The sequence below is a fragment of the Panthera onca genome, chromosome A2 (genome assembly GCF_046562875.1).
Source record: "Panthera onca isolate mPanOnc1 chromosome A2, mPanOnc1 haplotype 2, whole genome shotgun sequence".
NCBI lineage: Eukaryota > Metazoa > Chordata > Mammalia > Carnivora > Felidae > Panthera > Panthera onca.
The window spans coordinates 51,757,900-51,771,438 of NC_138340.1; the positions used below are offsets into that span (position 1 = coordinate 51,757,900).

Sequence of the window (13,539 nt, forward strand, 5' to 3'; positions counted from 1 at the left end):
TCCTCTGAATTCCTGAAAACTGTCAGCTGGATCCTAGACTGGATCAGACTCAAGTTTGACCCCTTTGTTAACACTACAGGCAGTATTCTTTCATCGGGAGGCAAATGACATCAAATTGTCTTTTTTATGTTATTAGCATCTGTCAACAATTTATGTCTCTTTCAATTCACTGGACATTACAAAATGGTGATATTGTAATTGTATTCACTTCTTTCTCATTTATTATTAGGAATAAGCTAGACATGGGGCAATTCCCCTCATTAATATTTGGATCCTCATGGGTGCAGATCAGATAGGAAAGGCAGGTCAAATGCTTGACACTTTTGAACTGATTTCCTGACGGTCTTCAAGGATGATTGATTCTCTCTTTATATATCATTATGAACTCATAGATCTAAGCATATCTGATGGGTTTCAGTTCATTTTTTTGACACCTAAACTGCAGTGTGTGTTCAAATTGGCTCTTCTGACATAATTCTAGTATGTCAAAATACATCTTTGATTATTTCTGTTAAGTATAACAAGATATCACAGACTCATCTTGTACATTTCCTGCCTCAGACCTGAGATCAGCCACTTCCTCAGGAATTAGGGTTTCTTTGGGTGAGAAATTATTTCAAAACTATAGACTGGTGCTAGGGATGCTCGCTGCCACATAATCATTTTATCTCATTTTACACATCAGTCTCAGTCACTGCCAATGTATGGAGGTGGGAGGGGCGTGTTTTGTGTGTACGGTACCAACATTAAAAGATTCTGACCTCCTGCTCTGCTTGTGCCCACTTTTTAAATAGTTGTCCATCCACTACCTTAATAGAGCACATGGCCAGTACATCCTATACTCTGCCTTATAACTCATTTGGTCTTATTTCTCTACAGTTAACTATACTTGATGTCTTTCCAATCATTTTTTTTTTTTTGTCTGAAGCTTATTCTCAAGTAGATCCCTCAGGAAGGGCGAGTGGAAAGAAGTCCTTGAGTTTGTGTATAGCACTAACAGTCTACGTCCTTTATACTCCAATATAAAATTTTATGAAGGACTTTGAGGTATTGTTGACATAAAGGCACAATCTGATGAACTCTGACACAGGTATACTCTGTAAAACTACCACTACAACCAAGATAACAGACATGTTTCAAAGTGCTGAAAGAAAAAAAAAACTTCCAACCCAGAATACTCAGGGAAGTGAAGCTATTCAGAATTGGAGGAGAGAGAGTTTTCTAGACAAGCTAAACCTAATGGGGTTCATGACTACTAAGCTTACCATATAAGAAATGTTAAAGGATCTTCTTTAAGCTGAAAATAAAGGGTGATTAGTAACAACAAAACATTTGAAAATAAAAATCTCACTGGTTAAGGTAAATATAGGAAAGTTGGTAGGTTAATCACAGCTAAAGCTAGTATGGAGGTTAAAAGACAAAAGTAGTAAAAATATAACTCCAATAATTAGTTAGGGGATACACAAGATAAAAAGTGATGTCAGAAACATAAAATGTGGGTGGAGGGAGAGTAAAAAATGTAGAGCTTTAGAATGTGTTCATGTGTAAGTTCTTCTCAACTCCAAACAGACTGTTATAAATATGTTATAAATAAATGTAAGCCTCATGGTAACCACAAAGCAAAAATCTAAAGTAGATACACAAAAGATAATGAGACAGGAATCTAAGCATACTACTAAAGAAAGTCATCAAGCCATAAAGAGAACAAGAAAGGAACTACTAAACAGCCAGAAAACAATGAAAAAAAATGGCAATAAGTACATATCTATCAATAATCAATTTCAATGTAAATGGCCTAAATGCTCCAATCAAAAGACAAACGGTGACTGGATGAAAAAACAACACGCATCTATAGGCTGCCTAGAAGAGATTCACTTCATACCTGAAGACACATAAAGACTAAACTGAAGGGTTGCAATAAGATATTCCATGCAAATGGAGGCAAACAAACAAACCAAAACCTGGGGTAGCAATGATTAGGTCAGACAGAATAGAATTAAAAACAAAAACTATAAAAAGAGACAAAAGAAGGGCATTCCAAATGATAAAGGGATTAATTTTAAAAATGGGAAAAATATAAGCACATGGAGACTAAACAACGTGCTGCTAAACAACCAATGGGTCAATGAAGAAATCAAAGAGGAAATAAAAAATACACTTGGAAAAAAATGAAAATGGAAACACAATGGTTCACAATCTTTGGAATATAGCAAAAGGAATTCTAAGGGGGAAATTTATCGCGATACAGGTCTACTCAAGAAACAAATCTCTAATAATCTAACCTTATACCTAAAGGAACTAGAAAAAGAGCAAACAAAGCCTAGGGGTACCTGGGTGGCTCAGTTGGTTAAGCACCCGACTTCAGCTCAGGTCATGACCTCATGGTCCGTGAGTTTGAGCCCTGCATCGGGCTCTGTGCTGACAGCTCAGAGCCTGGAGCCTGCTTCAGATTCTGTCTCCTTCTTCTCTCTGCCCCTCCCCCACTCGCACTCTGTCTCTGTCTCTCAATAACAAATAAATGTTAAAAGAATTTTGGAAAAAAAAAAAAAGAAAAAAAAGAACAAAGCAAGCCCAAAGGTGGTAGAAAGAAGGAAATAATAAAGATCAGAAAGGGAATAAATAAAATAGAGACTAAAACTACAACAGAAAAGATCAATGAAAGAGCTGGTTCTTTAAAAAAATTAAAAAAAAAATTGATAAATCTTTGGCCAGAATGATCAAAAGTGGACTCAAATCAGAAATGAAAGAGAAGAAATTACAACCTACACCATAGAAATATAAAGGATTATGAGACTACTATGAAAAATTATATGTCAACAAATTGAACCACCCAGAAGAAATGGATAAATTCCTAGAAACATACCATCTTACAAGACTGAATGACATCTTACAAGACTGAAGAGGGGCGCCTGGGTGGCTCAGTCGGTTAAGCGGCTGACTTCAGCTCAGGTTACGATCTCGCGGTCTGTTGAGTTCGAGCCCCGCATCGGGCTCTGGGCTGATGGCTCAGAGCCTGGAGCCTGCTTCCGATTCTGTCTCCCTCTCTCTGCCCCTCCCCCGTTCATGTTCTGTCTCTCTCTGTCTCAAAAATAAATAAACTTAAAAAAAAAAAAAAAAAAAAAGACTGAAGAAACAAAATCTGAACAGACAGATTACTAGTAATAAAACTGAATTGGTAATCAAAAGACTTCCAAAAAAAGTCTAGGACCAGACGGTTTCACAGGTGAATTCTACCAAACATTTATTTTTTTAACGTTTTACTGTTAAGTAATCTCTACACCCAATGTGGGGCTCAAACTCACAACCCGAGAGATCAAGAGTTGCATGCTCACCAACTGAACCAGCCAGGTGACCCTCTACCAAACACTTAAAGAATGAATATCTGCCTTCCCAAACTATTCCAAAAATAGAAAAGGAAGGTATTCTTCCAAATCCATTCTAGGAGGCCAATGTTACCCTGAAGAACTCATGCAACTTAACCTCCGAATAGATAATCTGATTAAAAATGGGCAGAGGACCTGAATACACAATTCCCAAAGACATACTGATGAACAGACACATGAAAAGATGCTCAGCATCACTCATCATAAGAGAAATGCAGATCAAAACCATAATGAGATAGCACCTCACACCAGTCAGAATGACTAGTATCAAAAAGACAAGTGTTGAATATGTGGAAAAAAGGTAACCCTTGTGTACTGTTGGTGGGAGTGCAAATTGGTGGAGCCATTGTGGAAAACAGTAAGGAGGTTTCTCAAAAAATTAAAAATAGAATTAACATATGATCCAGCAATTCTACTTCTGGTTATTTATCAAAAAAAGCAAAAATAAAAACACTAATTCAACAAGACATCTGCACCCCACCCCATGTGCCCTGCACATTATTTACAATAGCTAGGACATGAAAGCAACCTAAGTGTCCATCGATGGATGAATGAAAAAAACCCAAAAACGTGGTGTATGTACACACACACACACACACACACACACACACACACACGGAATATTCAACCATAAGAAATGAAATTGTGGCATCTGCAACATGGACAGACATTGAGGGCATGAAAGACATTGTATGATCTCACTTATATGTGGAATCTGTTAAAAAAAAAAAAAAAAAAAAAAAAGACAAACATGAGAAAAACCATGCTCATAGATGATACAAAGAACAGATAGGTGGTTGCCAGAAGTGGGGTGTGAGGTGTGTAAAAGGGAGTCAAAAGATAAACTTTCAGGTATAAAATAAGTCACAGAGATGTGACTATAGTTAATACTATACTGCCTATCTGCAAGTTGCTAGGAGAGCACATCTCACAAGTCCTTCTTATCACAAGAAAAAACTTTAGATTTTATTTAAAAAATTTTTAAGTGTTTATTTTTAAATATAATTTGACAGTGTATATACAGTGTTCTCTTGGCTTTGGGAGTAGGTTCCCATGATTTATCACTTATATATAACACTCAGTTACCATCCCAACAAGTGCCCTCCTCAATGCCCATCTCCCATTTCCCCTCCCTGCCCTGGACCACCCCCCCTCCCCACCACCCCGCGCATCAACCCTCAGTTTGTTCTCTGTATTTAAGAGTCTCTGTCTCTTATGGTTTGCCTCCCTGTTTGTAACTATGTATTTTTCCCCCATCCCTTCCCTCATGGTCTTAAGTTTCTCACATTCCACATATGAGTGAAAACATAAGATACCGGTCTTTCTCTGACTTATTTCGCTTAGCATAATACCCTCCAGTTCCAACCACGTTGCTGCAAATGTCAAGATTTCATTTTTTTTCATTGCCAAGTAGTATTCTATTGTGTGTGTGTGTGTGTACACACACACACACACACACACACACACACACACACACACACACACACACACCCCCCCCCCCCCCCCCCACATCTTCTTTATCCATTCAGTTGATGGACATTGGGCTCTTTCCATAATTTGGCTATTGTTGATAGTGCTGCTATAAATATTAGGGTACATATGCCCCTTCAATCAGCACTCCTGTATCCTTTGAATAAATTCCTAGGAGTGCTATTGCTGGGCTGTAGCGTATTTTTAATTTTTTAAAGAACCTCCATACTGTTTTCCAGAGTGGCTATACCACTTTGCATTCCCACCAACAGTGCAAGAGGGTTCCCCTTCTTCCACATCCTTGTCAACATCTGTTGTTTCCTGAGTTGTTAATTTTAGCCACTCTGACTGCTGTGAGGTGGTATCTCAATGTGGTTTTGATATGTATTTCTCTGGCATGAGTGATGTTGAGCATCTTTTCATGTGTCTGTTAGCCATCTGCGTGTCTTCTTTGGAAAAGTGTTTAGTTTTGAGACAGAAAGAGACAGAGCGTGAGCAGGAGAGGGGCAGAGAGAGAGGAGACACAGACTCCAAAGCAGGCTCTGAGCTATCAGCACAGAGCCTGACGTGGGGCTCGAACTCATGAACCATGGGATTATGACCTGGGTTGAAGTTGGAAGCTCAAATGAAAAAATTTGGGGGGTAATTATATACAGTGACAAATGTTAACTAGTCTTATTGTGGTAATCATTTTGTAATGTATACAAATACTGAATCATTAAATTATAAATCTGAAATAAAAATATGTCAATGATACCTCAGTAAAAACAAGAGGTGATTTAAAAAAAGTATTTTACTGAAAAACAAAACATAAATCTATCCATTGCCCCTCAAAGTTTCCTTTGGTCTTTTTCCTAATCCCTCCCCTAGCCCTGCTCTACCCCAAAATTAAATGATCTGCTGTCACTCTAGTTTACTTTTTCTAGAATTTTAGATCAATGGGATTTTTTTAATCTGATTTTTGTCACTCTGTGTAATTATTTTAAAATTCATTCTTCTTATGTGTGTCAGTAGTCATTTCTTTTCATTGCTAAGGAACATTTCAATAGTATGGACAAAACACAATTTGATCCATTCACATGTAGATTATATCCAGTTTTTGGCTTTTAAAGCTGCTATGATCTTTTGTATGAACTTGAAAGTCAGTTTTGCTGGTTATAAATCCTTGGCCCACACATTCTTTCCTTGATTATTGTGATTTTTTTTTTTTCTATGCATGGATCATAGCTGTTCAAAAGTCTACTGAAAATCTAATTTTGTTTCCCTTGTAAGTCACATGGCTTTTTTCCCCCGGATGCCCAAACGATTTTGTTTATTTAAAGGCCAGTAATTTTATTACAATTATGTCCTTTATGCTAGTGATTCTGGGTTGATACTTTTTAAGCATTTTATTTTTTTAAGTAGACCCCATGCCCAACATGGGACTGGAACTCATGACCCTAAGAAGAAGAGCCATATGGTCTATCAACTTAGCCAGCCAGGCACCCCTCTGGGTTGAGATTTCTTTTTTCTCTAAAGTTTATTTATTTATTTATTTATTTTGAGAGAGAGAAAGACAACGCTCAAGGAGAATCCAAGTAGGCTCCGCATTGTCAGCACAGAGCTTGATGCAGGGTTTGATCCCTTGAACCATGAGATCATGACCTGAACTGAAAGCAAGAGTCAGATGCTTAACCAACAGTGAGCCGCCCAGGTGCCCCTGGGTTGATATTCTTAAGTGTAGAGCATGCTCTCTCAAAATGCAATTTCAAATTTTGTTTTAAAATTTTAAGATAGTTTTCTTGAACTAGTTTTTAGTATTTGTTCTTTTTTCTTCTTCAGGAGTTCTTCATATTCATGTTTGATCTTTGCCTGTCTACTTTCTTCTCAAAATCTTTTTATCTCTTCATTTAAAAAAATTTTTTTTTAATGTTTTATTTATTTTTGAGACAGGGAGAGACAGAGCATGAAAAGCGGAGGGTCAGAGAGAGGGAGACACAGAATCTGAAACAGGCTCCAGGCTCTGAGCTGTCAGCACAGAGCCTGATGCGGGGCTTGAACTCAGACCACAAGATCATGACCTGAGCCGAAGTTGGCCACTTAACCGACTGAGCCACCCAGGCACCCCTATCTCTTCATTTTTTTTTTTAAGAAATACTATTTTATTTTCTTTTTATATTTTAGTTAATATACAATGCAATATTGGTTTCAGAGGTAGAATTCAGTGATTCATCACTTACATATGACGCCCAGTGCTCATTACAACAAATGCTCTTTTTAATACCCATCACCCATCTAGTCCATCTCTCATCCACCTCCCCTCCAGCGACTCTCAGTTTGTTCCCCTCATTAAGAGTCTTTTGTGGTTTGTGTCTCTCTCTTCTCTTTCCCCCTTTCCCATATGTTCTTCTGTTTTGTTTCTTAAATTCCATATATGAGTGAAATCATATGGTATTTGTCTTTCTCTGATTGACTTATTTCGCTTAGCATAATATATTCTAGCTCCATCCACATCGTTGCAAGTAAGATTTCAGGTTTTTTTTTTTGATGGCTGAGTAGTATTCCAAAAATATGGAACACTTCATGAATTTGTGTGTCATCCTTGTGTAGGGGCCATGCTAATCTTCTCTGTATTGTTCCAATTTTAGTATATATGCTGCCAAAGCAAGAAGAAATTTCCTCTTCTTCGCGATCTATTTCTCTTAAGACATTATCTGTTGTTGTGTTTATTTGCTCTTGTATTCTTTCCAGTTTAGTCTTTATTACTGAAATAATTTTTCATTTCTGATTTTTTCCTAAATTCTGTCACTTCATTTTGAAGTTTTTCTAATTATGACTTATGGTATTTTTTTCACACCTTGTATCATTTAAAAAATGTTTCTTAGCTTGATTTGAAATAGCAGGTGAGAGTTTGATTCTGTTTTGTGGGCATGCCTTTCTTTCATTGCTTGTCAGGATGTTATTCTGTATATTCTTTTTTTTTTTAATTTTAAGTTTTTACTTTAATTCCAGTTAGTTAACACGCAGTATTATATTTAGTTTCACAGTGATTCAACACTTCCATCCATCACCCTGTGCTCATCAAAAGTGCCCTCCTGAATCCCCATGATGTATTTCACCTATCCCTTGACAACTTCTTCCCTGGAAAATTTTTTTCCTAAGAAATAACTTAAAAACATTCAGAATGCTCAAGAATTTAGTTAAGGATAAAGCGCCTAAAAATTCCTAATGTATATTACATACATTCAGAACAATGTAAATTACTCAAATAGTTTATTATACCAAAACCCCCTTAGAGCCTACCTAACTACATCCCCTCTTAAATTAGAAACTTCCATGATAACATGCTGCTCACCAGCCTCCAAACCAGTTTCTATATTCTTTCCCTTTCTTGTGAGTTAAAATTTACGTAATTTCACCTCAAATGCTTTTGTTATTTTTATGTGAAATTATTGTCCTGAAAAAGTGAGGTCCAGGGAAGCCTTTCTAGGTTGAGAAGTCTGTTTTTGTTAATAAATGTGCTGACAAATATGACAACTTGCTTTCAAGATTTCTTGGCTTTGTTCCCCTCCCTGACTTTGGTCTATATACGTGCTTTCCTTTTTCTGTGTCTCTCTCCTGCTCGATTTTGATTTCTAGTAGTTTCTCCTCACCAGGGGCCCTGTCGTGGAAACAAGCCTTAGTGGGTCATAAAGGTCAGATTTCTACAAGTCCCTTTAGTCTTTCCCAGGGTGAGGGGCTTGCACTCAACTGGTAGGACAAAGTATTAAACCCCTCCCAGTCAGTCCTCCAAAGATAATACAGATGGCTAGTAAGCATATGAAAATGTGCCCAACTTCATTAGTCATTAGAAAAATGCAAACTGAGGCCACAGTGAGGTACCGCTTCACACCCACTCGGATGGCTATAACAAAACAAACAAACAAAAAAAGATGACAGTAAGATTTGGCAAGGATGTGGAGAAACCAAAACCCTTGTCCACTGCTGGAGGCCATGTAAAATGGTATAATTAACCTGGAAACTCAAAAAGTTAAACAGACACTTTCCATCTGACTTGGTAATTCTACTCCCAGGTATATACCCAAGAAAACTGAAAACATATACTCACAAAAATTCTTATACATGAAAGTTCATAGCAGTATTCACAATAGCTGAAAATGTCCATTAACGGCTAAATGAGATACATAAATTCACAGGATGGAATATCACACAATCATACAAAGGTATAAAGCACTCATACTATGATATGAATCCCAAAAACATGTTAAATGAGAGAAGCCAGTCACAAAGGACCACATTTGGCATACCTCATTCAATTGTGTTCCACTTCATTGTGCTTCAGTTACACCGTGTTTTTTACAAATTGAAGGTGTGTGGCTACCCTGTGTCAAGTAAGTCTATTGGTGCCATTGTTCCAACAGCATTTGCTCGCTTTGTGTGTCTGTCACATTTTGGTACTTCTCACAATATTTCAAGCTTTTTCATTGCTATATTTGTTATGGTGATTTGTGATCAGCAATCTTTGATGTTATTATTGCAACTGTTTTAGGGTGCCATGAATTACACCTATATAAAATGACAAGCTTCATTGATAAATGTGCATGTTTTGACTGCTCCACTAACTGGCTGTTCCCCCGTCTCTCACCCTCTCCTTGGGTCTTCCTATGAGACACAAACAACACTGAAATTAGGCCAGTTAATAACCTTACAATGACCTCTAACTGTTCAAGTGAAAGCAAGAGTCACGTGTCTCTCACTTTAAATCAAAAGCTAGAAATAATTCAGCTCAGTGAGGAAGGCATGTCAAAAGTTGAGACAGACTATACAAGCTAGGCCTCTTGCACCGAAGAGCCAACATCTGAATGCAAAGGAAAAGTTCTTGAAGGAAATTGAAAGTGCTACTCCAGTGACTATGCTAATGATAAAAAAGTGAAACCACCTCACCACTGATAAGGAGAAGGTTTTAGTGGTCTGGAGAGAAGATAACACCAGCAGCCACAACATTCCCTTAAACCAAAGCCTAATTGAGAGCAAGGCTCTAACTCTCTTCAATTCTGTGAAGGCTGAGAGAGGTGAGGAAGCCACAGAAGTGTGAAGCTAGCAGAGGCGGGCTCCTAAGGTTTAAGAAAAAAGGCCATCTCCATAACATAAACGTGCAGGGTGAAACAGCAGGTGCTGATGTAGAAGCTGCAGCAAGTTATCCAGAAGATCTAGCTCAGATCATGAATGAAGGTGACTACAGTAAACAGAGTTTCGATGTAGATGAAATAGCCTTCTATTGGAAGAAGATGCCATCTAGGCATAGCTAGAGAAAAGCCAATGCCTGGCTTCAAAGTTTCAAAGACAGGCCGATTCTCTTGTTAGAGGCTAATGCAGTTGGTGACTTGAGGTTGAAGCCAGTGCTCATTTACCATGCAGAAAATCCTAGCGTCCTTAAGATTTATGCTAAATCTACTCTGCCTGGGCTGTATAAATGGAACAACAAAGCCTGGATGACAGCACATCTGTTTACAATGTGGTTTATGGAATATTTTAAGTCCCCTGTTGAGACATATTACCCAAAGAATCCTTTAAAATGTCCCTGCCTGGGGGAGCCTGGGTGGCTCCGTCGGTTAAGCGTCCCGCTTCAGCTCAGGTCATGACTTTGCGGTCTGCAAGTTAGAGTCCTGTATCGGGCTCTCTGCTGTTACCATGAAGCCCACTTCAGATCCTCTGTTCCCCTCTCTTTCTACCCCTCCCCTGCTTGTGCTCTCTCTCTCTCAAAAATAAATGAAAGTTAAAAAAAAGTATTACTGCTGACAATGTACCTGGTCACCCAAGAGATCTAATGGAGATTAATGACAATGAGATTCATGTAGTTTTCATTCCTACTAACACAACATCCATTCAGCAATTTCCATGGATTAAGGAGTAATTTTGACTTTCAAGTCTTAAGAAATATATTTTGTAAGGCTGTGGCTGCCATGGTGATTCCTCTGATGGATCTGGGCAAAGTAAACTGAACACCTTCTGGAAAGGATTCACTGTTCTAGATGCCATTAAGAACATCTGTGATTCATGGGAAGAAATCAAAATAACAACATGAACAAGAGTGCAGAAGGAATAACTGCAGATGTGGTGGAAAGAGCAAGAGAACTAGAAGTGGAGCCTGAAGATGAGACTGAACTGCTATAATCAAACGATCCAACTTTAACACACAAGGAGTTGCTTCTTCTGGATGACAAAGAAAGTGGTTTCCTGAGATGGAATGTACTCCTGGTGGAGATGCTGTGAAGACTGTTGACATGACAACAAAAGATTTAGAATATTACATAAACTTAGCTGATAAGGGAGTGGCAGGATTTGAGAGGATGGACCCCAAGTTTGAAAGAAGTTCTGCTGTGGGTAAAATACTATTAAACAGCATTTCATGCTACAGAGAAATTGTTCATAAACGGAAGAATCAATAGATGTGGGAATCTTCAAAGCTGTTTTCTTTTAAGAAACTGCCCCACCACTCCAGCCTTCAACAACCACCACCCTGATCAGTCAGCAGCCATCAACACTGAGGCAAGCCCCTTCACCAGCAAATAAAAAACAAAACAAAAACCAAAAAAACACACACAACCCCCCCCCAAAAACAAAAAAACATTACAACTTGACTACTCAGATGATGCTTAGCATTCTTCAGCAATAAATTTTATTTAAGGTACATAGTTTTTTAGACCCAATGCTATTACTGTATACTTAATAGACCATAGGAGAGTGTAAATATAACTTTTATATGCAATGGGAAACCAAAAAATTCCTCGACTCCCTTTACTGCAGTGGTCTGGAACCAAACCCACAATGGCTCTGAGGTATTATAGGATCTGCCTGTATTATAGGATTCCATTCATACGAAATGTCCTGAATAGGCAAATCCATAGACAGAAAGTCAATTAGTGGTTGCCTAGGTTGGGGGTAGGGTGGAGAGCGACTGCTAAGGAGGATTCTTTTTGGGGTGATAAAAAAGTTCTGAAAATCAGCAGTGATAATTGCACAATTTTGTGAATATACTAAGAACTACAGAATCATATATTTTAAAAAGGGGTGAATTTTGTAAGTAAATTGTATACTAATTTAAAAACAAAAAAAATGCAAAACTTCTTTCAGTTTCAGGTGCTGTTCTTACACTGGCCAGCTATGGTTTCCAGTGAACACGGTTGGCTGCTTTGTCAGTTAGAAGGCACTCCATTGCTTCCTGCTTCCTCCTGCTCAGATACCAATACCCTAAGGCCTTTGGTTGTTGGTAGTTTATTTCCCTCTGCCTCTACTTTGGAGGTCGTGGAAATACCTCGTTACCTCCTTCTGTTGTAAATGTGGTTACTGAGTTTTTGGTTGTGCTACCTAGTTGCTCTGTTGGTTTTTACAGAGAGATGAGGAAAGACTGAAAAGCTATGATGCCATTCCCCACCATCTTCCCAGAAGCCGCTCACCCTATTCATTTCTGCAAGCTAGTCAGCAGATAAGAATCCAAGCATCTCAAGTAAAGACCCTGACACAGGCTCCTGGGGCCTTGAGGGCTGAACAGGCTGTGGATCTCTTAAACTCGAGAGGCGCATAAGTACAGCGTCAAACTTGAGAGCTACCAAGTTTCCATCTGGGTAGACTGCAGAAGAATCTGGGGCCACCAAAGTTGGAACTGTTATATAGTGAGAAGGCACAGATTCTGGGTTCTAACGCTGACACAGGACCTTCTCTAAGTCGTTTACTTTTTCTAAGCCTTTTCTGTGTCAACATAAAATGGGAACAGGACTGCTTACCTTGCAAATCTGTTAATTTGATAATTTCTTCTTTCATTGACAAATGTTTGTGAGGATTACGTGACACACAGTAGGGGCTCAAATGGTGTGAGACACTCTTCCACTGTCCATAGTGCTTTCTTATTTCAACCATAATATCCAATGAATGGAAATGCAAGGCACTGAATTCCTATGATGCTCTTTATAACACCACTCAGTTCGAGGGGGTCCCAATGACCACTGCAAGCACGTTAACTTGAGGCGTCCATGGCAAAGGTAGCAGGTAGGTAGGCTGCCACTACCACCTTGCCAGTGCCCTGGCCCTCCCTGACTTGGGAGCTTGCAAGAAGGCAGCTGTGCCAAACCCTGTCCTGGGCTGAATGAGGCTGGTGCAGCTTGGGGCCTCCCTGGATGCCGCCTCTGTCTGACTTCAGAGCAAAGCGGCTTGAAGTTGCCCCACCAAACAAGTCTGAGCATCAGTCCTTCCCAGCCCCCCGCAGAGCAACGACACAACTCCTGCCACTCTCTAGGGAGTTTCCAGGAGACACAAGGCAAGGTAGCAGAGCTACCCTCCACATGCAGGCAGAGTCTGGACTTACAGTGTGAGCATTGTTGATCTTTTTCACTTCCCACTGGCCCTCTCCGGTGTATGTCAGCAGGGAGATGGCCCCATCCGAGCTCCCACAGGCGAGGATTAGGCCATAGTCATGGGGGGCCCAGCACACAGAGTTTACTGTGGGAAGGAGGGAGGCACAGTTAGCAGAATTTGCCAAGAGGAAGTTTCACTTTTGTCAATTAAGAAGATTTAAAAAACCCATCACCTACGACTATCATAACTTCATAAACTATAGTCTACCTTTACAAAAAGTAGGACGGGGTGGGATAGATAAAGGGGATTAAGGGTGTACTTATTGTGATGAGCACGGAGTAATGGATAGAAATAC

The 13,539-nt window shown here is 39.1% G+C and overlaps 1 protein-coding gene and 1 non-coding gene across 3 annotated transcripts in view; both read right to left on the reverse strand.

Moving 5' to 3' along the window:
* Positions 1-13,539, reverse strand: part of SEC13 (SEC13 homolog, nuclear pore and COPII component) — a 35,252-nt gene that overhangs the window by 12,440 nt on the left and 9,273 nt on the right. For both annotated transcript variants that reach the window (XM_060631763.3, XM_081794990.1), the window contains exon 5: positions 13,195-13,328. In XM_060631763.3, the coding sequence (XP_060487746.1) occupies positions 13,195-13,328 (134 nt within the window). The remainder of the gene's footprint in view (positions 1-13,194; positions 13,329-13,539) is intronic.
* Positions 7,398-7,500, reverse strand: LOC132679910 (U6 spliceosomal RNA). Its single transcript, XR_009610396.1, has one exon. It is a non-coding gene; the product is annotated as a U6 spliceosomal RNA (small nuclear RNA).